The 26,569-nt window shown below is 41.6% G+C and overlaps 1 protein-coding gene across 1 annotated transcript in view; it reads right to left on the bottom strand.

Moving 5' to 3' along the window:
• Window positions 1-11,277: 11,277 nt before the first annotated feature.
• Window positions 11,278-26,569, bottom strand: part of LOC147632773 (acyl-coenzyme A thioesterase 2, chloroplastic-like) — a 49,228-nt gene continuing 33,936 nt past the window's right edge. Inside the window, exons 4-6 of the mRNA XM_086807636.1 lie at window positions 11,925-12,406; window positions 11,709-11,837; window positions 11,278-11,593 (exon numbers count right to left, since the gene is read on the bottom strand). Of these exons, the coding sequence (XP_086663762.1) occupies window positions 11,435-11,593; window positions 11,709-11,837; window positions 11,925-12,406 (770 nt within the window). The 3' untranslated portion in view covers window positions 11,278-11,434. The remainder of the gene's footprint in view (window positions 11,594-11,708; window positions 11,838-11,924; window positions 12,407-26,569) is intronic.

Consider the following 26,569-nt stretch of genomic DNA (forward strand, 5'->3'; position numbering starts at 1 on the left):
TATGAGGTGGAATTTGCATATAATGCTTTATATCATTGCAGTCAGTATTGGTATGAGTCCATTCAAAGTTATATATGGACAAGAATGCCTTACTCTTTTAGCTTGGTCAAGTTTTTTGATTAGGGTAGAAGTCTCTAAGAAAATGCTCGAAGAAATGGATAATCAAATGCAATCGATAAGGGAAAAAATTAAGCTGGTAAAGATAGACAGAAGTAATATGTTGATCCAAAGAGGTCTAGTACTGTTAATAATTTAAAGAAGCTTATATGGTTTTTCTTCATGTATAACCCAAGGGAAGTTCTCTATCCTTAGGGAAGTATAAGAAGTTATCGCTAAGATATTGTGGACCTTATGTCATTACGAGAAAGGTTGGAGATCAAGCGTATAAACTTCTTCTCCCTTCACATCTTAAAGTGCATAATGTTTTCCATGTCATAGGTATCATTCGAACCCTGAATATATCCTAGAAGATGCTCAAGTAATCATGCATGTACAAGGTCAGATTAAGTTAGAGTTGAAAAAAATCTTGGATATATGAGAGAACCTTTACATGCTAAAGATTTAATCTAGGAGGAGAAAGAGGAGGGCTTAACTAGAGATTATCCCCAATTCATGAGATGAGGACATCTCACTTCTCTTAGTGTGGAAGAATGTAAGATCCCTCCTACCCCTTAAAATTTGTTAAGTGTAAAATTGCTAAACTATGTAGTTTTTGAGGAGAGAGAAAATGAGAATTTATTAGTTTTAGATAAAAATCCTCATCTCCTAATAAAATTAAAATTTAAGTTGTAATAGTTTTTTTAAACCAATTTTTTAGGTCTCATTTGTTAAAAATGTTAAGACTGATCTGTGAACCCCATGTGCACACATGCACATGTGCACATTTTTCTCGCACTTGATAAAGGCCAAAATATTAAAGTCAACTAAAATATATCAGAAATGAAAAAAATAATTTAATTTAGAGTGTGTTTGACTATAGCAAAATATTAGGAGTATTTTGGTCAAGATTCACATGATAAAAATTAAATTTACCAAGGCCTAAACCCTTAGAGTGTACATATTTAATTAAATTAAAGGAGTAATAGTATTTAGACTAAGGTTGTAAAGATATGGTTTATGGCAAATGGTAAGTGGTAAACTTCCCATGGTTTTTGGGTTGGTGAAAAGTGGAAATGGTTTGGGAAAACTAGTGTCATGCTCCCTGTTATATTAGTTCAATTTGGAATTATTTGCATGCATGAGACTAAGCCTTAGTCTAGCCACCAAAAATCTAGTTCTAGACCACAAATAAATGGAGAACTCCTAGACCTTGCCCCTAGCCCATCATTTAACTAGTTAAGCCTACCATTTAGTTGTGTTGCATTAACACACTTGGCAATTTACTATATGCATGCATGAGGGAGCCTAGTCGGCTATAAAAGGGACCCTTCCCCCTTCATTTTCCCACGCTTGTTTTATGAAGCTAGAAGCCATCAATTTTATATCATTTACTTCTCTTACAATAGATTTTCGCTTCTAGCTTTTCTTTGTTGGGCTGGTTGAGGTGGCACAGATAGTGAAATTTTAGGAACCCATTTGAAGGTGGATTAGGGTTGATTTTTAGCCATTGGGATGGTTGGGTCTTTTGACAAGGAGGTTTTGATAACGTGGATGAAAAAGAACCTGGAGTTGGATGATCAATGGATGATGAGGTGGAGGAGCTTTCTTTAGGTTCAAACAATGGTGAGGTTTGCCTTCAATGCATAGAGGCAATTAGCTAGTCTAGTTGTAGTGCATGTAGTACAGCCTTTATTGTGATATTTGGCTCCAAACTACAAGAAGAAAAGTGCGTGGATGTTTGAGGGGATTGAGGAGCTTTACATCATCTGCCCCCCAGCACCGCCTAGTTCAGTGGCTTTTCAAATATTTGAAGTAAATTTATCCTTTTTGACTTTTCAATTCCAATTTTTTTCAAATTTTCTCTTTCTTATTAATTTAAGCTCTCTATAAAAAAAATAGTAAGCAAAAATAAAAATAATAGGAATTATGTCCTTTTTTATTATAGAGCTATTTTGTGACTAGATATATTAACACTTTTAGAGATTAAACCTTAGCTTATATACAAGCCCTTTCCTAAATCATTAATTTATGCTCTCTATAATTTTTATGCACACAACCTAAGGATAAGATAAATTGTAGACCTTAGAGTATATTAACCCCCCTTCTTGTAGAATTTTTAGGTATAGAAAACTATCAAGGGGAAACACCCAAGCTTGATAAATTAAATGGATTGAGAATATTTATAGAGTTGGAATAAGGTAACGTGCTAGATAAATCAATGTGCTATTTTTAGAGAGAAGTGATCTAATTCTAGAAAGAAATGACCTAGTTCTAGAGAGAGAAGAAAGCAAATTAGATCCTTACAATTCACATAATGAGTTTATTTCTAGAATTGAATATCTAAGTGTTTATGGATATGAAATTAAATTAAGAAGATGGTGTCCACACTTATGTGCACATATATGTAAATAGTATAGTTATCCTATGAATTAAGTTAAGAAATTAGATCCTTAAAATTTACATAATGAGTTTATATCAGCTTTATTTAATTTTTTATGGATATGAAATTAAATAAAGAAGATGGTGTGCACACTTATGTGCACGTATATGTAAATGGTATGGTATAAATATTTCTTAAAGATGAAATAGATACCCTATGAATTAAGTTAAGAAATAGAATTTTGATTAGGTAATATTCTAACAATAGATCCCCTTTAAGAATTTAGTGAATAGCTCTAGTGAGAGAAAGTTCTATTTAAGAAGAAGGAAAAAGGGTATAGACAGAACCTTCTCTTATCAAGGTTGTAAAAAATTAAGGAAAGACAATCATGCATGAAAAACTCAAGATAGTCACGACTGTGAAACTCTAGTTTTTCATGCAATTTTGTTTCAAGTTTTGAGTACAATTTCTTTACCAATAAGTGTCACTCCAAAACATATAGTTACCTTATAAACCTCAATAGATGAAAAAATTATGGCATGATTTTCTCAAGAAATTTACGTGTGAATATCTAGGAGATAGTCACTCACGGCCGTGAAAAATTCTAGTATTTTGCATTTTTTTTCAAATTATTTTTTGGGTTCAATTTCACTTCTAGAGAACTTTAAAGTTAGTCTCTATCATTTTAGTCGCATTAATAGCCTCAAAAGATAATATTTTTTTGACATCATTTTCTCAAGAAATTCACCGTATGAATATCTAAGAGATAGTCATAAACTAGGAAAATTCTGGTTTTTAATGCCAAAATTTTTTCAAGGTAAGATGATGAGATTTTCATGATAAGATTTTCTATTCTTGACAGGGCAAACCCTCTAGTGACGAAGTGATTTTTATAACTTTTTTCAACATGAATTTCTCTAGTTTTTCATACTAGCATCGACGTGAATATGTTTTTTTTCGAGGTATGATTATCTTTGGGCATGAGTATCTCTTAGCATGTATAACTTTCTAGAGAGAGAAACTTGTGCACAAATTTTAAGGAGAGTTTTTTGGGTTTTTATAGTGATTTTTGAATCTGTCAACCAAAAGTGGATCCCATCCAACTTACTAGGCATCTTCTCATTAAATGCATATTAGGCACTAATGAGTTGTAAAAAATAGTGATTAGGAGTTAATCAATCCAAAGATCAATCCTTTCACTAATTTTTCCTCTCTTTGGATTGTTTAAGAGACTTATTATTAATTAATTCACACAATTTAGTATATCATTAGATTAAGCATTGAATTGCTAAGGCATGTATATTACCTAATTTATGAATCAGTAAATAATTAAAGATTAATTAAGATCCTAGTTATGAGTTCTTCTCTTATGCATAACTATGCAAAAGAGAGCTAAAATCCTTAATTTTGTGAGTTTTGTGGGTTAATTTGGTGCATTAATGCATCAATACGCATTAATGCATATTGGAGTAATTTGGTGCACTAATGTATCAATATGCACTCTATGTGCTCCTAATCACTTTTTCTAGGCTCGCATTAGCCCAAAACCACTAAAATTTCTATTTTTTTGAGTTTTTCCACTCTTTATCTTCATTAATCACTTCCCCAATGCAAAAAACCAATCCAATTAGTGTCTTTAGTGAAAATTAAGGTTTTTTTTAAATAGATCATTAAGCTACGTAAAATGCATGCTAATCTCTAATCTACTTACACACAACAAAAAACTCATGGAAGTGTAAAAATTAGCATCTAAGTCTATGTTGAAAAATATAAAAGAGTATAAAACTTTCATTAAAATGCTTCCCAATGCTTAATGTGATATAAATGTTGATTCTAAGCTTAACCTATTCTATGTGGATGCTACATGAACCATTATAATCAATCTAAATGTTGATTCTAAGTATAACTGAATCAATCTGAACACACACAAAAACAAGAAATTAAGCTAGATAACATTCTTTTCAAAATAAAAAGGAGAGAAAAAACACTACAAATCTCTATCAAACTAGCTCTTTTTTGTGAAAATCCACTATTAGAGAGTATTGGCAATGGGTTATGTGTACATTTAGAGAACAAACAACGAAAAAAACCAAGGGATTTCTTCCACCAATAGCTATGCCAAAAATTTTATGGCCTGTTTTTTATCACTCTTAGAATTACATTCATAAGAACTTACCTTCACGGGCTACAATTGTTATAAGAATCTTTCCAATGGCCAAGCTTGAGCAAACTGCCTTAAGAACTCCACACCTCTGTGGGTAGTAGTTTTCATCTCACCATCTCCTAATGAGCATAATTTGTTACATTGTCACATTGGACTATGGGTCTATGTCCCTCGTCTCATCTCAAATCACATTATCATGTTGGACTACGGGTCCTTGTCCCTCCAATTTGGGAGTACTTGCACCAAATGCCTCCCACCACTTGATAGCTTGATGCATTCTTTCCTCACCTCCTACTTGAACTGAAGTCAAGTAGGAAGTGGTGTTGAACAATCTACAAACTATTGAAATTTATCAGTCGAATCGTCAATTGGAGAAAGTGGAATCACTTAATCACAAAAACTGGAATCAATTGACCATAAAAAGTGCAATTGGTCGATCACAAAAAGTGAATCGGTCGATCACAAAAAGTGGAATCAGTTAATTATAAAAAAGGGAGTAAGTCGTTCAAAAATAGGGAAGCATCAAAGTGCAATCGTTGAAGTAGGATCGCCAAAGTAGGGTCATTGAAGTTGGATGTGATTGACCAGTGGTGGATCGTCGTCAATCAAAGAAACCCATGATTTAATAGTTGAATCGATCGATTGTTGAACCTGAGAGCGATTGCACCTGATTATGGTTGTAGAATCAAGCAATTGCACATGAAAATGATTGCACAGTAGAAAACGATTGTAGAATCACGTAATTGTAAAATCAAGCTACCATGCGTCACTCGTGACTAATGGAGAAGCGATGTGATCAAATCATTTGGATAACTACACTACTGTTGTGTGAACGATCCAATGGTAGCACTATTGGTCTAAATTGCTTGAAGAATCGACTCAGCAAAGATGATTGGAGTTATTGGAAATTCCATTTGAGGAGCCTATCAAAGTTTGTTGGCTAGATTTTCCTCTAGAAAAGCATGTTGAATGGAAAATAACAATCATTAGTCCTAAAGCCAATCACAACATCATATCTGGGGAAACTTGGGTGTCCTTAAGACAACCTCAATCATCCCTAGACACATGGATGTGATAGATGCTAATGGGTAATACATGGAAATATAGGGTTATTTCACTACTCTCCTTGAGGGGGTTGACAAACAATGGGAGTTCCAGGTTTCCACTAACGGCCTTGAAGAAATAATTTTGGGTGGCCTTTGGATAAGTAGTTCTGAGCACTCTATTTACCAATTAATGCAAACTTTCACCTTAGAACACCCGGTGGGGCTACATTCACATTACTCTTACAAGAAGAGGAATCGTTGTTGCTACTAGAAATGGAACCTTTACCACCTAAACCCATGGAACTTGAAACCCCTACACCTGAACTTGACCCTACTCTAAATCTTCATAGATTTAATGTAGGATTTAAAGAATTTATAAATATCAACACAATTCAAGCCCAAATTTATCCATAGCATGAACATAATCTCATGACCCTTGAACTATGGTGATTATTAGGTCAACCTGAATTACAATCTCATCTTGAGTGGATTCCCTTCATGCAAGACATGCAAATATGCCATGTTTGGGGTATTTTGAGCATATGATGTACATGCAAACTAACCCCCTTAACTACAAGTTCTTTGTGATTGAGTTTGTGTTGGAAACAAACTTAGTTATGGAATGGAAATGGATTATTGCTACCAGTGCTAAACCATGCTAGCAATAAAGTCACCTTAAATGTGGTCAACATGGAAATGGTGATTCTATTTTGTGATATTGAGGATCTAACACTGAAAGATCTATATGATGTTAAGCGTAAAAGGCTACAAGGTTCCTCACAAATAGCTCCTCAACTAGCAAACTTGCTCCATTGCCCTTTCAAACAAAGCCTCTATCACTTCAGCTCCACCCTCACCATCAAAAGAATAGGATTCTACCTCTATCTTTATAACCTTGTACTCGATGGCCACTCTGGAATATGACCCTTCTTATACCTTATTAACACCAACAAGACAGATTAATGATTTCCATTGATAATAAAGACCTACACTCTACATCGTAGTACCTCATGTTGAATCTTCTACTCCGAGGTCCCCTCTTCGACCTCACCAAAGGAGTCAAAGGCTTCTACAACAAAAACCTCATTAATAATATCCCCTCTTGAAAACAATCCTAAATCATCAATGAAAACAACACCGAAGGTCATCACTACATCTGACAAACATAAATCCATCCAAGTGATCTTGCCATCGGCAAACCCCTCTCATGAATACCCAAGCCTCAGCATCATACTCTGAACAACAAGGATATGCAACGAGTCACCTCATCAGATGTATCAACATCTAAAGAGCTACCAATCAAAGGTTTAGCATCAACATTTACTATTGCCATAGTAGAGTCATCTGAAAGCTTAATGGCACCACTCACACTATCTCTCAACTCACTTTGGTAGTCACTTTCGAAGGAGGTCGTTGAAGCTTAGCAGCACACATAAACCTATAATGCTAAAAAGGAAAGCCAGCAGAGCACATATTCCTCGATGGCAAAGGAAGTGGGTACTAGGGGCCTAGAGTTAGAGGGGAAGTATAGAATCAAAGAAAGAGCATAAAATGGAGTTACCTATGCCCCTGGAACAAATCATGAGCAAACAAGTGAGAATATTCATACGTGACTTTCCTCAAATAGTCATGTTGTGAAAAAATCAAGTTTTTGATGCCCAAAAAAGTTACTCCAAAGGGGATAAAAATCATGCCTAGCACTCCACAATGATCAGAAGAATCATAAAAGAAACTCAAAAGCATGATACTCAAAAGTTTAGTTAATGTGAAAATCTAGTAAAAGTTCACGACCATGAGTATCTAGAGTTTTTCATGTTCAAAAATTTGTTTCAAAAGCAATAAAAATCATGCCAAGGTCTTCACAATGATCAGGTGCTTCAAAAATCAACTCAAAAACATAAGACTTAAAAGTTAAGTTGGCGTAATAAAACCAATAAAAGTTCATGGCCATGAGTATCTGGAGTTTTTCATGTCCAATAAAAGTTCATGGCCATGAGTATCTGGAGTTTTTCATGTCCAAAGAAAGTGTTCCAAGGGTAGCATGAATCATTCCTAGCCTTTCCCAGTGAGATCAAGTGAACCCTAAAATCAACTTAAAGTAAGAAATTCAAAACTTCATTTATTCTGAAAAACAAGTGTTAATGTTCATGTTGTGGAAAACTAGTGTTAGTGTTCACACAGCGAAAAACCAATGTTAATGTTCACGTTGTGAAAAAACAATCTGGTTTTCCATGCCGAAAAGACCTTGGAAAAACACATGTACTTACACATTCACATCGTCTTGAGCACCACTATGTACTCGTTATCCCTTTTGTTAATCAAAATTTTGACGTGAATATCTCAAGATATTTATGATCATATAAACAACCAATCTGGTTTTTCACGCCAAGTCAAAGTCTCAAGAAATAGTCAATTCTCATACCTTTTATCTTCTCTGACCTTCGGACATTCATCTAACATCATTTTGCATCAAAATAATAACTTTCATTTGACATAATTTCTCCAAAAATTCACGTGTGAATATGCCACCCTAGTTATTCACGTCATACTAATTCTATGCATTACATGATCTACTAACCTCTATCCATCATTTGAGTGATCTTTGATACTACTAACATGTGGGAAAAGGGTCCAAACTATATAAATTTTTAGACATGAATATCTCAGTATACTCAGATTATGAAAAAATAGCCTGGTTTTTCACATTTTAAAAAAAAAGATTCAAGAATAGCACTTTTCACATGTATCACATCTTCTTTTATATAAGTAGATCGTTTTAACATAATTGTGCCTCACGATGCTAACATCTATCCAATGTGAATATCTCAAGATATTCACACCATGAAAAACCACCAGTCTTTAGTTTTTCACTCCAAATGGAACCCTTCTAGATCACTATACATGCATGTAGATCACTTTAGTACACATTAACACAACTGCTGGTATGACTAACTAATCAATATTAACTACCCCAAAAAAATTTACAATCACTCATTGAAATCCCCACCCCGTTTACATACTTCATCATTTCTAACTAGCCTTCCCCATTCCTTCTAGAGTAACAATGACCATTGAACATTCATGCAACATCATAAGCATCAAAATAACATTTTTTACCTACAATAGTCTTTTACTTGATCATGAGGACACAATCGACTCAAGAAGTGGGGAATGTTAAACCATTTTGGGCTTAACAAGAGTTTCCACTATAATTCTACATCAAATAACGAAGACAAAGACACCAAATCATGCATGACCAATCTATGAAGCAACTGTGTCCAAATCTACAACTTGGATGGGTGCCCGAAAAATGATGTGATGGAATACTTATGGTAATTCCCACTCCAAGAGCATGTGGCAATAAGCTAGAATGGATTCTTTGTTAAGGTACTTCACACATGTATGATGAGATTAAGTATTATGTAAGCAATAGGCCACTTATGAACCTTGGATGCCCAGTTAATCACAGCTTAAGTGTGTATGAACACTTATGGCCATTTATATAAGTCACTTTCTCTCTGAATGCAATATACTCTCCCATTATGCGATATAGTTTTGCTCTTGCTAATTATCTTCTCTAATGCATATATAAGTGATTTGAGGTGAGAGGAGGGACAAGGACCCATATTCCACCAACATAATGGTGTGACAACACTCGCAAGACGGTGACGAAAACTGCTACCAATGGAGGTGTGGAGCTCTTGAAGTGATGTGCTTGAGCTCATCCATTGGAAAGATCCCCACAACAATTATATCTTGCAAGAGGTAATCTCTTGTGAATGTGATTCTAGGAGTGACCGAAATGGGCCATAATAGTTGCTTTGTCCTGCATGGTAGCCTTTTGTCATGTGTGTGCTTCTTGTGTGTGCTTCTTCATGCTTTGCGAATGTGTCTTCTCTTTCTTCTCTCTTGGGAGCTCCTCCTCTGTAGATATTTGTAGTTGTTCAATGTGCTATCTGGTGACCTCTAGCCATAAACTTTGTAAAATGAGAGGGAAGTACCCTTTATATAATAAAAGTGGTTACTATATCTAGACATAAAACCTAAAATAGTAATTGTAATACCAAAATATGATTTTTAATAAATGTAAAACAAAGCATATTCTTGAGAAAAATAATTCCAATGTGTTGCCTTGTAGTCATATGATAGTGTGACTTTTCCATGCATGTTCCATACTACAAGGGGCCCATTTGCTTGACAAAATATGACCCATGTGCAAAGAGAATATGTTGCAAAACCAAAAATGGTTTACATGAAAAGCTATTTCAGAAATGGAATCAAATATCATTATTTGACACATGATCTTACCAAGTAATATGTAATGTCCTTTGTACCCCACACCTCCACAATGGTCTTTATGAGCCTATTGATGACTAATATGTAATCCTTTTGTGGCCTCTTCATTCTCAAGAACTTGATGAAATTGTCCAACTCTACCCACTCTTACCCTAAGAGTGGCCATGTTTGGATGGCTTACTTGATTGGTCATGTGTTCACACACGATGGCTTACTTGATTGGTCATGTGTCCACACACAAAGGCTTCCCAACAACTCCTTCACCTTTTCATTATCATAGTTACAAAGAAATATTAAAGCCTTGCACCTCCCATACACCCGATGCACATTGCACGTACTCCCTAACTATTGGTGTCTTCCATGGTTTTTTAATATACATATTTTGAGCTAAATATCTTTTGTATGTTTAAGAATGTTAAATCTTTCCTAGAGAATAATAAATTAAATACATTTACAAAGACAGTTGCAAAAAGAAAAGGAAAAAATGGTGCACATGATTTTAACTTCAATAGAGGAAATATTATGTAATACAGAGTTTCTAGACTCAAAAACAAAAACATACAGCGCAATAGGTTCACTTGTAAGTTCTGCATTTTGTTGTGAACTGGTCTCTCAATTTTGTAAGTAAAGGATCATATAGTGTCTTTAAAGAAAAAAAGCTATGGCATTAAAAAAATAATTGCCTTGTATGCATGGGAAGTCACGGCCCATAGCTAATTGTTCTATTTTAACAATATTAATATTTTTTAGGCCTTTCTGGCCACAAATCTACTAAGCTCATAATTCACGTTTCATTTTTTCTACTGTTGTTCTTATTTGAATAATCATTAAGCATTCAACCTTCATGTAAAATATATAATAATTGTCTAAGCTTACTCAAGTTTTTAAACAATGTAAAGCTTTAGGCTCTTTGAAAGGATAATGAAATTGTTAATTAGCTCTTTGCATCAAAGGTGGATGTATTTCTATAATTATGAGCATATTTTGAACTATCAAACAAAGAATGACTTGGTTGGTAAGTGAAATCTTAAGGAATTTGAAGTCCATTAACAATTATGCCTTGGTTACTCCATGCATTGAATATTAAAGACTCCTCATACAAACTCCTTGCACACATGAACATGTTAATATTGATCAGTCCATCTAATCAGAATCCAAAGCTTAAATATACACACGCATCAAAAGCAATTGGGGATGAACCATGTAGGTAACCACTAGGGAATAGGGGAATAGGGAGCACGACGGAATACATGCCCAACCAGCAGGTTAATTTAACAATGTGCAACCCGAAAGCAGCAAACATAACCCTGGTACTTCTCTCCAACTCAAGTATTTCCAATGCAGTGTGATATAGTTACATAGCTTCATTCACTGATTACAAAGTAATGTGCAATTTGAAACCAAGGGTTTCATGTCAGTTGCCTCCCTCCAGTTAACATTTTTTTCGACTCAAACCACATTTTCTTGCTCTTCATGATCAGCATCGTATCGCTCAAGAACACGTCGGGCCTCTTCTTCAGTTGCAGGTAACACTTTACGAGCCGTGAAGCCGGGCTCTGTAGCCACCTCTGAATGAAGTGTGAAAGTAAAATAGAATGTATTTGATACCTGCACATGTTTTTGACACTTCATCTACATGTTACAATTGGAAAATGTGAATAATGCTGCAAAAACGACATGGACATGCATCGGACATAATTATTCTTTATAAAAAACTCCTCACCTCACTTGTACGCAACTCAGGACGAGTGACATGGGCTACCACCTCAACATTGATGAGCGGCTTCCTTGGATCATCCAATTCTGTGTACAAGACGCATGATTTGAAACGTAAAAAATCGCCAACATCCACCTGGAGACAAACATTCAAGAAGAGATAATCATTAATTTCTCATAATTCAAGTATCTGCACAACATATATCCCAAAACTGGTACTCACTGGCCTAAGAAAGTCTATACGGTCAACTTCTACAAAGAGTGGTCGATGGCCAACAAATAAATAGCAAGTTGAGAAGGCCAGCTCGAAGGCCATGCGCATAAGAAATCCTCCAAATATCCGACCATGCATGTTTCGCTGCTGAGGCTGGCAAATGTAAACATTCTCAAGACTAGTGTCACGTATTAGTATACTGTTCTTGTCAGCCAAGGCCGGCATGTCCGTCAAAACACGGCCTTCTGCTAGTAATGTCCGCAATCTTTCCATGTCTTGAGGAGATTTGAGGCCATTACTGAGGACATGCTGTTGCACTCGTCGCTGCTTTTGACGCTCGTCATACAGTTGCTCCTTTGCAAATAGCTGTTTTTCTTCTTGCGACTGGGGAGCGAGCTTATTCACAGGTGCTGACTTCCCTGTCTTTGAGTCACGTGCTACAAATCTGAAATTTGCCACAAGTGCAACGGAGTCCTGTTCTCCAGAGGCTCCTGTCAGGTGGCCATCAATGTTTTAGTCAGATACAAAAGAACAAATAGATAAAGCATCAAAGGTGACTAACGAAATTCTCAACCTACAACAAAGAAGAAGAATAACTCAAAAAGAACCAAGGTTCAGACATTTAGTGTCCCTCCCCTACTCTTAGCTCTCAAGACATAAGCACTCTCTTTCTTTTTGGCCTTTCCTCACCTTTCAAGTCTTGTTAATTCTGGACAGAACTTAACAGTTAAGCGTGCTTGGAGCAGAACAATACCGATATGGGTAACCTCTTGGGGAAGTCCCTGCCGATGATTTGTGATAATTTATGAAACCCAACCCCAACACACAATTGCATACAAATTCAGCCACCAATGGGTAGCTGACACATAATCATGTCGAGTCCCAGGTGAATAGATTTACACAGGTGAATCCAAGAGGACTGTACACCAAACCTTGTGGCTAAGCTTCAAAGATTTGATAAAACTTTCCAAGTCATAAGTGGACCCAAGTGTGAGAAACAAACAAGACCATCTTACTAAATATAAATAACATGGTAGTGTGTCCATAAATTATATCTTAAGTAGTTCAATGGATTGGTTCTCGGTTTTTTTTGGGTGGGTTGGGGGTATATATCAATAATGTGGGATCATGCTAAGCCTAGTCTAATCACATGATTAGCATATGCTTAAGGAGGCTCAAAATAATCAAGAAAATCCATAATGATAATTAGCACACTAATGCAAGAGAATAGGCACACTCAACTCAATCTCTATTGCAATGTGTTGTAAATCATACAATGAGAGACTTCTAATATAGATAGCCTCTAGTCCCACTTGCTTTACATGTGTCCACCCATGTGGCATCTTTATCTCTTGACCACCTTACACTCCATGTGGCAACTTGTGGCACTCTCATCCATCCAACTCACACAAGATAATATCTTGCACACTTAAGGTGCGTTCATACACACAAACTTTCTCAACACCCCCTCTTAAGCGAAACGTGTTACATCTCCACTATGCGGTGTCACATGTGCAAGCTCCATTTTCAGCGTTTGTAGATGTCTTGTCCCGCTTTTATGTTTTATGCAAAGTGATGAAGGGTATGTGTAAAAATATGGCCATGTTTAAATGTTCTAATAAGCATTGATGGTATCAACAAGTATGTCAAAGGCCATGTTTAAATGTTCTAATAAGCATTGATGGTATCAACAAGTATGTCAAAGGCCCTAGTCCCCCGCGCACCACGAGTTTCATTGGTATCAGAGCATAGGCTTTCTTGGAAGCGGAGGCTTCCTTCTATCAATAAGGAAGAGAAAAGATCTCAAGTGGGGAACACACTTACCATCATTGTTGTTAATCATAGCCAGCCGCTTCATAGCCTATGAAGCAAGAGCATGAGCAGGAGATAGCTTGTTGATCTAAGGATTTATGAATTCACAAAATTTTATCTTGGAAGTATGGAGTTGACTTTAAGTTCACGCGTTTAGCACTCTTTCCATATGGATATTGTGGATTATATTATCAAGCTTACAGGCAAGCTATACTCGGGATATCTTAAGGATATGGTGAGGAGATATTTCTTTTGGCTTTATGACCAACCTGGCAAAGAAAAGCTAAGTATACTTTGAGTTTGCAAAGTTGGTGCTTTTGCTATTTACTATGAAGTGTTTTTGATGTCCACTACCCCTTGTATAGCCATGCAAGGAGAAAGGTGTTATTGTTTGCCTCGAGATGGTTTCAGGGAAACACTGTTTATGGCTCCCTTTATTGGGATGGATTATGTTTTTGGCTTCCTTTCTTTGGGATGCATTGGACTTATGGAACTCATGATTACCTCATGGGTCAAGGATTTCTAATGACGGACAAGATGCCTGTAAAACTATTGGTGGCCGAAATGCCTATAAACTATGTGTAGCATAAATGTTTATGGAGCACCAGGATATCTATGCCTGCAAGTGATTTTTATCTTATGTTACACACTTGAGCCCACCTATCCTCCAAAGGGGGGTGATCAAAGTACCAACACGGAGTGCAAGTGGTAGAGTGGACATGACGCCTAGTTGGCAAGGGACTTATTTCTACGCCAAGGGTCATGTGGACTGACACCTTGTTGACAGGGGACTTATGTCTACGCCAAGGGTCATGTGGATTGACACCTTGTTGACAAGGGACCGTGTCTACGCCAAGTGTCAGTAGACTGGAATCTGGTATGCTGGGGACTCTGTCTTCGCTCAGATCCAGTGGACGTTCTACATCCGCATGCATGGTCAATCGGTCTTCTATTTCTCGGCTTTGCATCTGTAAGCATGGAAGCCAGTGGAGAGTAGCATGCGTTTGACATGACACTGGGGATTGGGGAACGAGTAACTGCTCCTTGCAATTGGATTCGACTTGGAGTACGGACACAAACCAATCGGCCTACATCACGGACAGCCGATAGGACACCAACAGAGCCCACGACCTGCACTCAATAGTCGGCCTGCATAAAAAGGTACACGACCTGTCAAGACCAATCGGCCAGCTCCAGAATGTGAACACAAGCATACTGATGCAGTTGGCCAGCCAACTGGGTCCTCCTGCCATCACAGGGCAGCCTCCCATGCCAAGAAAAAATAGGGAAAATGGGGGGGAAATACAGGGAGTGGGGAAAAATGAGAACAACACCTACAAGGGCGGGCACACCCACAACAAAGGCCCTGGTGTCTATAGAAAGACAGGAGATGACTTCTAACACCCCCTCTCAGCTCCTGGCTGTGAAACCAACCACAAGGAGCTAGGGTGCCGCCTGAGTAAATCCTGAGATAGCGACTTCGTGAAGAGGTCCACCATACTGTCCTCCGTCAAACAGAACTCTAGCAAGATGTCATCAACAACGATCTGTTCACGAACAAAGTGCCTCTGGATGACCATGGGTTCCTCCAGTGGAAGCCCAATCCTGCAATGCAACCTCTGCAATCTCTGCAACCTCACAAGCAACCCAGAACTCTGCCTCTGTCAATGACAAGGCAAAAGATGACTGCCTCTTACTGCTCCATAAAACTGTTAGAAGTCATCTCCTGTCTTTATCAGACACCAGGGCCTCTGTTGTGGGTGTGCCCACCCTTTGTAGGTGTTTTATCATTTTTCCTCATTCCCCGTATTTTTTCCCCATTTTTTCCTATTTTTTCCAGGGTGTGGGAGGTAGTATTGGACCTGTCAGCTGTACCAGATGCTGGCCGACTGGTCACAGGCAATCCCAAATTCTCTCTGCTGCTGGCCAACTCCACACGTGTGAGGGCCGACCCTAAGAAGCTGGCCGACTGGTGATATTCACTGGTCGTGGACATTTTTGTCCTGTCGGCTGTCCCTACTTCTGCAGGCCGACTGCATAGATGGGGCCATATAAAATGGCCCCATGGCTCCCAACTCATTGTATCTTGTTTTCATTTCGAGATCTTGTGTATAGAGAAGAGTTACACGCCTATCTCTCTCCTTCTCTTGTGCTGTCTATTTTCTGCACTCTACTTGCTCTTGTGGTCTCAGATTTGGTTATCATCTCTGCTGCGTATTTTGACATGGTATCAGAGCCCTAGGCTCTTAAAAGATCTTGGGATTTTTTTGAGCAAGAGGGGATTGTTACGTTGCTGATTGGTGAACTGTTAGGGACTATTCAGGAAGAGAAGAAGTAAGGGGAAGGCGGGCTGAGTTGCTGGACAACCACTTGCAGGTTTAAAGTTTTTTTTCCCACCCACCCACCCTTTTCAGTTACATCCCCGCGATGGCAGATTTGTTAGAGATGGCTAAGAAGCATGTGAAGATCCCAACTCCCCCCACGTTCCCAATGGACCGTCAGTTGGACGGGAACAATTACGGCATCTGGAAGGTTATGATGGAGTCTGTGCTGGAGTCATATGACCTTGCTTATTTCATCGTTATCGGGGTTCCATGGCCGGAAGCAGAGGAAGGGGAGTTACTGTCAACAAGGAAGGACCGCGAGGCACAGACACAGATGTGGGGTCGTGTCAACGCCAGGGTCTGTTCATTTATCTTCCTCAACAGGACACCGCAAGTAATCAATCACGTAAAGCATATGACGCTGGTCAAAGGCATATGGCAGCACTTGGCTTCTCTTTATAACAGGGTATCGCCCATGAAGAGGATTTCCTTGGAAGTACAGATGCGGGTTATGAATCCTGCAAAGTCGTCGACGATGCGGGAGCACATTAACAAGCTGAAGGCCCTTCAGCAGGAAGTCCTCCAGGCTGGGAAGGAGATACCATCAAAAGATATGGCCATTACTTTGCTGTCCCACTTGCCTGCTCAATATTCCGCTTTCTACTCCTCTTTGATTACTAGTGGCAGGCTCAGCACCATTACCTGGGAGGAGCTTGTGCCCATGGTCTTGGACCAAGAGGAACGATTCACGAACCCTCCTCACAGCGGAGGTTCGGAGGCCTTAACTGGCCACCGGCCTAAAGGCCAGAATAACAACAAGGGCAAAGGGAAGGCTTCACCGGAGAAGTCTTCTGAAAAGAAGCCTGACACAGATCGAGAGAAACTGAAGGCCGAGAGGTCCTGCAATGATTGTGGCAAGAAAGGCCACTATTGGAGGAAGTGTCCTAAGCGGACTGGGAAGAGTGCTAATTCTTCAGCCTCAGCTACAAAGACTCCTGCATTTGTGCACTTACAGATGATGGACTCAGATGCTTCATCGTCTTCGAGCGAGGAGGCAGTTGGCTTCACCGAAAGGATACCCGGGAATGGATTCTTGACAGTGGTGCTTCCAGGCACATGACTCCATCCCGAGACTTCTTTTTGGATCTGAAACGGCAGTCAGGTCGCATTTTCATTGGCGACAACTCCACCATTCCGATACACAGTGAGGGCCGGATGGAGATTATTCCCGACGGAAAGGGGGGCAAGCATGCCTCCCGTGTTCTTTACGTCCCTGCTCTTGGTTTTCATCTTCTGTCAGTGCATGAAGTATGCAAGACTGGCTTTCGGGTGGAATTTGAGGAGCATTCAGTTGCTCTACGGGACCGTGAGACTGGCAAGGTTGTTTGGGAAGGCAGTGTGGAGAATGGTATCTACAAGCTCTCTGCACTCTCCTCATTGACAGGTTCTCATGTCGAAGATTTGTGGCACTTTCGTTATGGCCACTTAAATATGGATGCACTGCAGCGAGCTTTCCGAGACCAGATGGTGGTTGGCTTGCCAGATGTTGGCAGCACGCAAGGACGTTGCAGTTCTTGCATGCGTGGTAAGCAGCACAGGGAATCCTTTCCGAAGCAGGCTTCTGGCGGCCTTCAAAACCATTGGAGTTGATTCACACTGACTTGTGTAGACCTCAGTAGACACCATCATTGGGAGGATCTCTCTATTTCATGCTGCTTGTTGATGACTGTACCAGATTCACGTGGGTCTACTTTCTTTCACAGAAGGACCAAGCTTTTGCACGGTTCAAGGATTGGCACGTGATGGTGGAAAAAGAGTCTGGATTGCAGGTAAAGACTCTCAGGGCTGACAAAGGGGGTGAATTCTCCTCGAATGTTTTTCTCAGATTTTGTGCAGACCATGGCATCAAGAGGGAACTGGCCAATACACGATCGCCTTCAGAGAATGGAGTTGTAGAACGCAAAAACAGGACTGTGGTGGAGATGGTGAGCACCATGCTGGAGCATCGTGATCTTCCTTGTCCATTTTGGGGAGAGGCTGTGGCAACGGCTGTCCATACCCTCAACCGGCCTCCAACGACTTCAGACTCCGTTTGAGGCATACTTTGGCAGGAAACCTGATGTCTCCCACTTCCGTGTTTTTGGGAGTGATGCGTATGTACATATTCCGAAGAAGCAGAGGGGGAAGCTTGACTCCAAATCCCACAAGCTTATATTTGTGGGGTATAATTCTCTTTCCAAGGGATACAGATTGTATGATCCAGAGAGGAATGAGATTGTTGTCAGCCGAGATGTGGTCTTTGATGAGCATGTTACAGTATCCACTGTCGAGGAGCCACCACTTCTTGGAGATCCAGAGGAGTTTGATGATGATTCCCAAACCATGGTTCCAGTTGATCAACCTCAGTCAGTACAGGAGGTTGTGAGCCCGCAGCTGGAGTAAAGCCCCCGCAACAGCAGGAGGCTCCACGATCTGTTCAAGTACCCAGCTGGTTGATGGACACCCTTCGGGAGTCAGGTGTCACGGAGCTACCCTCCGAGTGGACCACAGAGGACAGCTCTCGAAGATCGCACAGTGTCCGCGACAAAAGCAATACAACGGAGCTTCTTTAGGTAAACTATGCTTTGATGTCTCGTATTATGCGGGACAAGGAGCCCACTTCCGTTAAGGAAGCCCTTTCACAGGATACTTGGAGGAAAGGCATGCGAGAAGAACAACACATGGGAGTTGGTACCGAGGCCGTCGAAACAGTCAATCATTGGTGTCAAATGGGTCTTTAAGACCAAATATGCGTCAGATGGGTCGGTGAACAAACACAAAGCCAGAATGGTGGCCATAGTTGTTTCTTTTTTTTTCTTTTTTCCCGAGAAAAGATCCTTTCATTAGTTATATAAAAAGCGCCCGTAGGGCTACAAAAGATCTCTCCTGCTCATAAGAGAAAAAGAGCAGTGAATACAGCATGGCAGCCCGGGAGACTCTCCCTAGGTGCTGCAAAATACAAGCATCAGCACAAAGAACTGAGAGGCTAAATCATACAATAGGGGGAGGGGGGGGGGGGGGGGAAAGAGCCAAACAGGTGGCCTGTAGTGCCAACGGGGGTGTGTAAGGTGTAGAAGGGGCCACAGCGCCAAGTGGTGTGAAAAGCCTGGCGCCGCAAGATCGCCTCATCCGAGTCTCCCCGGATGCGGTCGTACTGTCCTCGCAGGGTGTGGATCAACTCCTACCAAATCCCCCGTACAGTCTCTGCTGGTGGCTCCAATCTCCCCTCAAAGGCCGTGAAGCACCGGGCCCTCCAGGTGAACCAGATGGTGAGGCTGCTGAGGAGCTCCCATCGTAAATCCCTCTCCTGTGTCCAGCTGGCGGATGAGAAATCCGGTGCCGGAACCAGGCGAGGCTGGCCCCTAATAAATCTGATGGCCTGACTGCCCTGCTCCATCTCATAGCCCATCGCAGGCCCTAACGAGGTCGACCAAGCAGCGGCACCCCACGTAAACATACCCTCTGGAGAGAGGGGAGCCAGAATACGCAGCATCCGCAGGGCCATAGTTGTTTCTCGTACCGGTACGAATGGGTTCGTACGGTACGGTTCGTACGGTACGGTTCGTACGGTACGGTTCATACGGTACGATACCGTACGGTATCGTGCGGTACGTGTTTTTTTTTCTCCCAAATTTTTTTTTTCCTTGAAAAAAAAAATTCCAAATGCTTATAAAAAAATATAGAAACCCTGCTTAACGAAGATCCCAAATGCTCGCAATACTTCGTAACTTTCGTGTCCACTCAGTATTCCATATGGGGTTATTGAGAGACCTACAAAATCTGGCGAGATAGACTGGTAGTGTACACTCGATTGGTAGGATGAGAGAATCTTGCTACGTCACTTGGAGATCCCTGGTATAGGTAGGCTAGACAATTAGATTCTCAAGTTATGTACGAGGGAGAAGATTTGGACATGGCCATTTTGATCTAGAGAGGAGTCCCTAAACTTATCACCCTAGATGCACTGCTCGTATTTGTGCAAGGACGGTCCCTTAGTCGTAAACGCTACACTGGGAGACCTTTGGTATTGCATTACCCATGCAGGTTCTTTTTTGGAGACAATCGGGAGATCCAACTGGGAGAGACACATATCCATGTTCTGGTTCCTCAAGCACTGTAGACTCCTCCCCTCCCAACCTTCCCTCACATTCAAGCTTGAAGCTCCATAGGTTGTAAGTATAAAAAATAAAAACCGTATTTTATTGTACGATATCCGAAAATTTCATATCGTGCCAAAAATTCCCGTACGGTATCGTATCGTACGGTATCGTATTTTCGTACCGTGACAACCATCTCGTGGCTAAAGGTTATGCTCAGCGGCCAAGCATCGACTACGAGGATACCTTTGCACCGACAGCAAGGATGACCACGATTCGGACCGTTCTTGTCCTTGCTTCTTCTCAGAGGTGGCCTGTGTATCAAATGGATGTAAAATCTGCGTTCCTTAATGGTGACCTGCAGGAGCAGGTGTATGTTGAGCAGCCTCCAGGCTTTGTTGTTCCAGGATCAGAAGGGATGGTTTACAGGTTACGTAAGGCCTTGTATGGTCTTAAGCAGGCTCCCAGGGCTTGGAATCAGAAGATTGATTCCTTCTTTGTTCGGACTGGTTTTCAGAGATCGGTTAAAGATCCCAACCTGTATCTCTTTCGGGAACGCGGCATGGTTACGATTATCATCCTTTATGTGGATGATCTCATTCTCACCGGCGGTCATGTGGAGCACATTGGCGTGATGAAGGCTGCCTTGTGAAAGGAGTTTGAGATGATCGACCTAGGCTTACTCCACTTCTTTTTGGGATTGGAGATCTGGCAGACCCAGAGGGGGTTTTTTCTCTCTCAACAACGGTATGTTCATGAGTTGCTTGAGGCCTTTGGAATGGAGAACTGCAAGCCTATTACTTCGCCGATGGACCCAAATACAAAGTTAACTGTTAATGATCCTTGTGAGCCAGTTGATGCCTCGCAGTATCGGAAGTTGGTTGGTTCATTGATCTAGTTACTGAACACTAGATTGGACTTGAGCTTCTCCGTGGGGCTATTGAGCTCTTTTATGCAGACACCATTGAAGTCTCATTGGGACGCAGGATTGCGGATCTTGCGGTATCTGCAGAGTACGAAGGATCTAGGACTCTTTTACACAAGAGGGGATGCAGTCAGACTCCAAGGTTGGAGTGACTCAGATTGGGGAGGAGATCCAGACACGAGGAGATCTACTTCAGGTTACAGTTTTACCCTCGGCTCAAGAGTAGTTTCTTGGAGCAGTAAGAGGCAGCCAACTATTGCCCTATCTTCAACACAGAGACAGAGTACCGGGCTGTTTGTGGTGCTACTTGCGAGGCTGTGTGGCTGTAGAGGTTGCTAGGCGAGATTGGGTTTCCACAGAAGGAGCCCACAGTCATCCAGTGTGATAACCAGAGTTGTATAGCTATTGCTCAGAACGCAGTCTTCCATGCCCGGACCAAGCACATAGAGATACAGTACCACTTTGTACGTGAGAAGATCTTGGCTGGTGACATCTTGCTACTTTACTGTTCAACGGAGGACAATGCGGCGGACCTCTTCACGAAGTCTCTACCTCAGGCTACGCTCAGGCGGCACTCCAGCTCCTGAGGGTCGATTTCACAGCCAGGAGCTGAGAGGGGGTGTTAGAAGTCATCTCCTGTCTTTATTAGACACCAGGGCCTCTGTTGTGGGTGTGCCCGCACTTTGTAGGTGTTTTATCATTTTTCCTCACTCCCCGTATTTTTTTCCCATTTTTCCCTATTTTTCCCAAGGTGTGGGAGGCAATATTGGACATGTCGGCTGTACCAGATGCTGGCCGCCTCGTCACAGGCAAGTCCCAGATTCTCTCTGCTACTACTGGCCGACTCCACACGTGTGAGGGCCAACCCTAAAAAGCTGGCCGACTGGTGATATTCACTGGTCGTGGACATTTTTGTCATGTCGGCTGTCCCTACTATAGGCCGACTGCATAGATGGGGCCATATAAAATGGCCCCATGGCCCCCCACTCATTGTATCTTGTTTTCATTTCGGGATCTTGTGTATAGAGAAGAGTTACACGCCTATCTCTCTCCTCCTCTTGTGCTGTCTATTTTCTGCACTCTACTTGCTCTTTTCGTCTCAGATTTGGTTATCATCTCTGCTGCGTATTTTGACAAAAACTGCTCCTGGGCCTCAAGTAGATCTCCTCGTGTGTGGATCTCTTCCCCAATCTGAGTCACTCCAACCGTGGAGTCGGACTCCATCCATCAATCCCCCTCCTGTGTAAAAGAGTCCATGATCCTTCACATGCCGCAAAAACCACAAGATACGCATTCCTGTCTCCCAAAGAGTCATCTGCAACCATGAGCTCAACTGCCTCATCAAGAAGCTCACGTCCAATCTGGTGTCTATCAACCAAATCAATGAACCATTCTGCTTCCGAGTCAAAGAGGCATCACACTGCTCACAAGGATCAACACCTGTTACGGTGCAAAGCCAAGTCCTGGAAACCTGCTGAAGACCACGCAAGGCCTTCTGAAACCTGTCAACCACCCCCTCTAAATCCGAAACCACAAAGCCTAGAGAATGCACCTCCTTCTGCAAGTAATCAATTGCCACCTGCCTGGCTTTCCAAGAGGTCCCCGTGGAAAGAACATCCTCATCTACAGGAGTTTCTTTGTCCCGAATACTACGAGACATCAGAGCATAAGTTACCTGTTCAGTTTCCTCTGACTGACGAACACAAGAACCAACATCAGTACTGGAAAGATCCTGCCAACTAGTGCCATCAACTGGCAAGCTATCCACCATCTGGTCAGGGAAAGCCTGCACCTGCAGAGTATCCACACTTAAGTGGCCATTACCGGACTGCCACTCATCACAAAACTGAGAACCTCGGAGAGAGTGCTGAAAGCTTGTAAACTCCATTCTCCACTCCGCATTCCCAAACTACATGGCATGTTGCCTCGTCCCTATCACGATTGTGACTAACTCTCTTAATCTCTCCATGATTGTGACTAACTCTCTTAATCTCTCCTTAATTACTCCTTAATCCCTTATTAACTGAAAGGACACCTGTGAAGAGTCACACCCTTACACATGGGTCACTATCAAAGGACATGTCTAATGATTAAAAGACACACCCCTAAGTCCAAAGGACATAACCATTGATTCAAGAGCCACACCCCTTCCCAGGGATGTCTCTTCACTTGTACCCTTTCGGCCTCTATTTAAGAAAGGCCCCTGTCTCAATGCAAACAACTCAGCTTTCCGCTCTCTAATTATCTTTAGTTCTTGTATTCAATTTTAATCATGTCTTAATAAACTAGGAAGTCCTCACAGTGGTATCAGAGCAAACAAGCTCCAACCTATAGGATACCCACATCCAAAAAACCCTAACCCTAACCCTAAAAATCAAAAACCTTAAATCAGCAAATTAGCTTTAGAATTAGCGATAGCAAGAGTTGTATGGAAGAATAGGAAAGAATGCCCCATTTAATTTTGCCCAAATCTGCCAATTTTGCTTGATTAAGCATTTTTCCCCAATTTTTTTTTCAAAAAAAAGATGGTGGGAGGCAAAGACTCACATTAGGGTTCCATCCAAATGCTTGAAGGCTGTCTTGTACTCTATTGGAGGTTGATATCACTCTCTTGGTACTGAACCGTTTCCACGCAAGGGGCGCCACCCGGTCGATTACGGAAAGCCACAACCTTTCACGATTTTTATTATTATTATGTGTGACGTTTCACATAATCAACTAAGGCTTAATTAGCCTTATAACTTAGGCTTACACGTGGCTTTACCCAACGACCCACGCAGTCGGCAGCCGGCACCTAACGGCAGCCCGACCTACGTGAAGACGCCCACGGTAGCGACCAGTGCTAACACACCCAAAAAAAAAACAGCAAGGAGAACTGACGGCCAGCGGACCAGCGCCACGCACGAGAGGAAAAAAAAAAGGGAGAGCCCACGGCCTTTTTCAGCCGGCGTCGTTGCCACCCTACACATACCCTCAGCGTACCAGCCTACTGCCACTTCTCTTCATCATATTCAACCTCTGACGTCAGTCTTCATCGTTTGTGAAATAACATTCATTATGGCAACTTCATTCAAGTGTGATTTTTCCATTTTCTTGGGCATAAAAATCACATAATGTGGAGTATTAGAATATCAGAAACCCGCCATTTCATTCTTTTGCGGGCTCTCCACTCATCCGGGGCCAATATCACTTTTTACAGGTTCAAAAGCACCTCTCAGATCACGTGGACACACATTACCCTCTTCTCCGACGGCTTATGGCAAAGGAAACCTATGATTTCAGTTATTTACAGGATACACCCTCTCAGTCCATAGTGCCCTCTCCTACCCGTGTTTCTCCACCAGTCTCAGCCCCTGTTTCAGTGAGTGTGCCCCCCTTTTTCCAGCCCACTCATTACCGCATTCAAATAGACCGACTTCTCACCTCCGAGAATTCGACGTGTGAGTGATCCGTGTTCGTACTTCTGCACAGGATCTGGATCATTATTGTTTTATACTCAGGCGTCATCCTTATCTGGGTGCTATCCTCCCCGAGTGGAGCATCATTTTTCATGAATATTGCACCTATTCTGAGGACGTTAATCCATCTTCATTCACGTTGCGTCCCTCTACACCGGAGTATACACCCTTGACACTAGTAGCTGCCCCTACCCCTGTACCTTCTTCTCCAGTAGCAGACTCTCGTGCGAGCCCAATCCCAGAGGATCGCACTTATTATACTGGATGGTCTATAGCCGCTTCACCGGTACGTAGCCTCCCCTCTCGGGATTTCCAGATGCCGCACCCTCCAGCCGATGGTTCTTACTAGAGCCCGGTGACATCATCAACAGCAAAAACCCCCAGAGCCTCATCACCCTAAAGCCTCTACATCAACATCTTCTCTCATGGCAGAACCTGTTGACATGCCAGCCCCTCTGGAATGGCAGCCAGCTTTGCAGCAACTTCAACAACAGTTCCAACAGCAACTCCAAGAGTCTATGGCATCCTTGGCTTCTCAGATCCAGCAGCTCCACACGGATTGCCACTCCTACACGAGTTCCGTACCAACAGCAGATGTTTCAGCAACAGTACCAGCAGACGCACACGTCATTCCTTCCGTGGTAGAAGGCAACGACCTTAAAACTCTTTATCGTCTTTTACAAGCCAGTAAAACAAAGAAATTGGAAATTAAACCCCCTGACTCTTATGGTGGTCAGCGCAATAAGCGCATCTTAGACCAATGGCTCTACAAACTGCGGTTATACTTTGAAACCATGACCCTTTCTGATTCCAAAAAGGTGATTTTTGCGATATCCCTCCTCAAAGACACTGCTTAATTGTGGTAGCAACGACGACAGCACACCGGAAAATCGGTTACAATGTGGGAAAAATTCGAGCGGGTCCTCCGTAAGCAGTTCATACCTGCCAATGCGGATTTCCAAGCCCGTACTCGCTTACGCCATTTGGACCAAACTGGTTCCTTGGCCTCTTATATCTCCCAGTTCACCAACTTGATACTGGAGATTGACTCTTTGTCCCCAACGGACGAACTTCATGCCTTCGTTGAAGGTCTTAACCCCACACTGTGTGCCGATGTTCAGAAATATAACCATGTCGATCTTGCCGATGCCATACGATACGCCGAGCGCGTTGCAGACATTATTTCTCGAAATTCGGCCTCTTCCGATTGAGCTAATGACTTTCAGAAAGCCAATGGATCTCGTATGAGCCGAGATAGTCGCAGAGAGTCATCTGGCACTTCTACCTCCCGGCCTAATCCCCAATGGAATAATTCTCAACACCCTCGCCGATCAGAAGGATCGTCCTCTTTTCGGTTCCGACGTTCTCAATCCTTCCAACCACGTAGTTCGAATCGTGGACGGGACCAAAGACGTGACCAATCTCGCAATCCTCAATCAATTGGTTAGTATGTTGAGGAAGGCTCCAAAGAAGGTTGAAGAGAGAGAGAAACTCCAATCTCTCCAAATTGTAGAGGATTTTTAGAGGATAATAGAAAATATCATTATTTTAGTATAGCATGGTATAGTTCACATATGAGAATACAAAAGAATGAGGGTCTATTTATAGGTGAGGGAGGCCTCTAACCAAGTCCAACTAGGTTCTAGAATTTTCCAAGTTCAGTTTGGCTGAATTTGGACAAGATTGGACCTAGTTTGGCTACCTTTTGATTTGGTTTGATCCAGGAGAGAGGAGAGAGAAATATCTTATTATTTTTGAGTTTAAAGCTCCTCTATACATGTGAAATAGGTGCCTCCTTGAAGTGCCCTCTTCTCCTTTACTGTTACTTCTGGATGGGATCAACAAAAGACGGGATTGTGCACAATTTGTAATGGACCTCATCGTTAGTTTGAGTGCCCCAAAAGACCAACCCATCGACAGAATTCTAATGCTGAACCCTTCACTTCCGAGGAGAAACCCCTAGTTGCTGACAAAGAAAAGCGTGCAGTTAATCACCATG

The sequence above is a fragment of the Cibotium barometz genome, chromosome 13 (assembly GCF_041138505.1).
Source record: "Cibotium barometz isolate CiBa-2024 chromosome 13, ASM4113850v1, whole genome shotgun sequence".
Classification (NCBI taxonomy): Eukaryota; Viridiplantae; Streptophyta; class Polypodiopsida; order Cyatheales; family Cibotiaceae; genus Cibotium; species Cibotium barometz.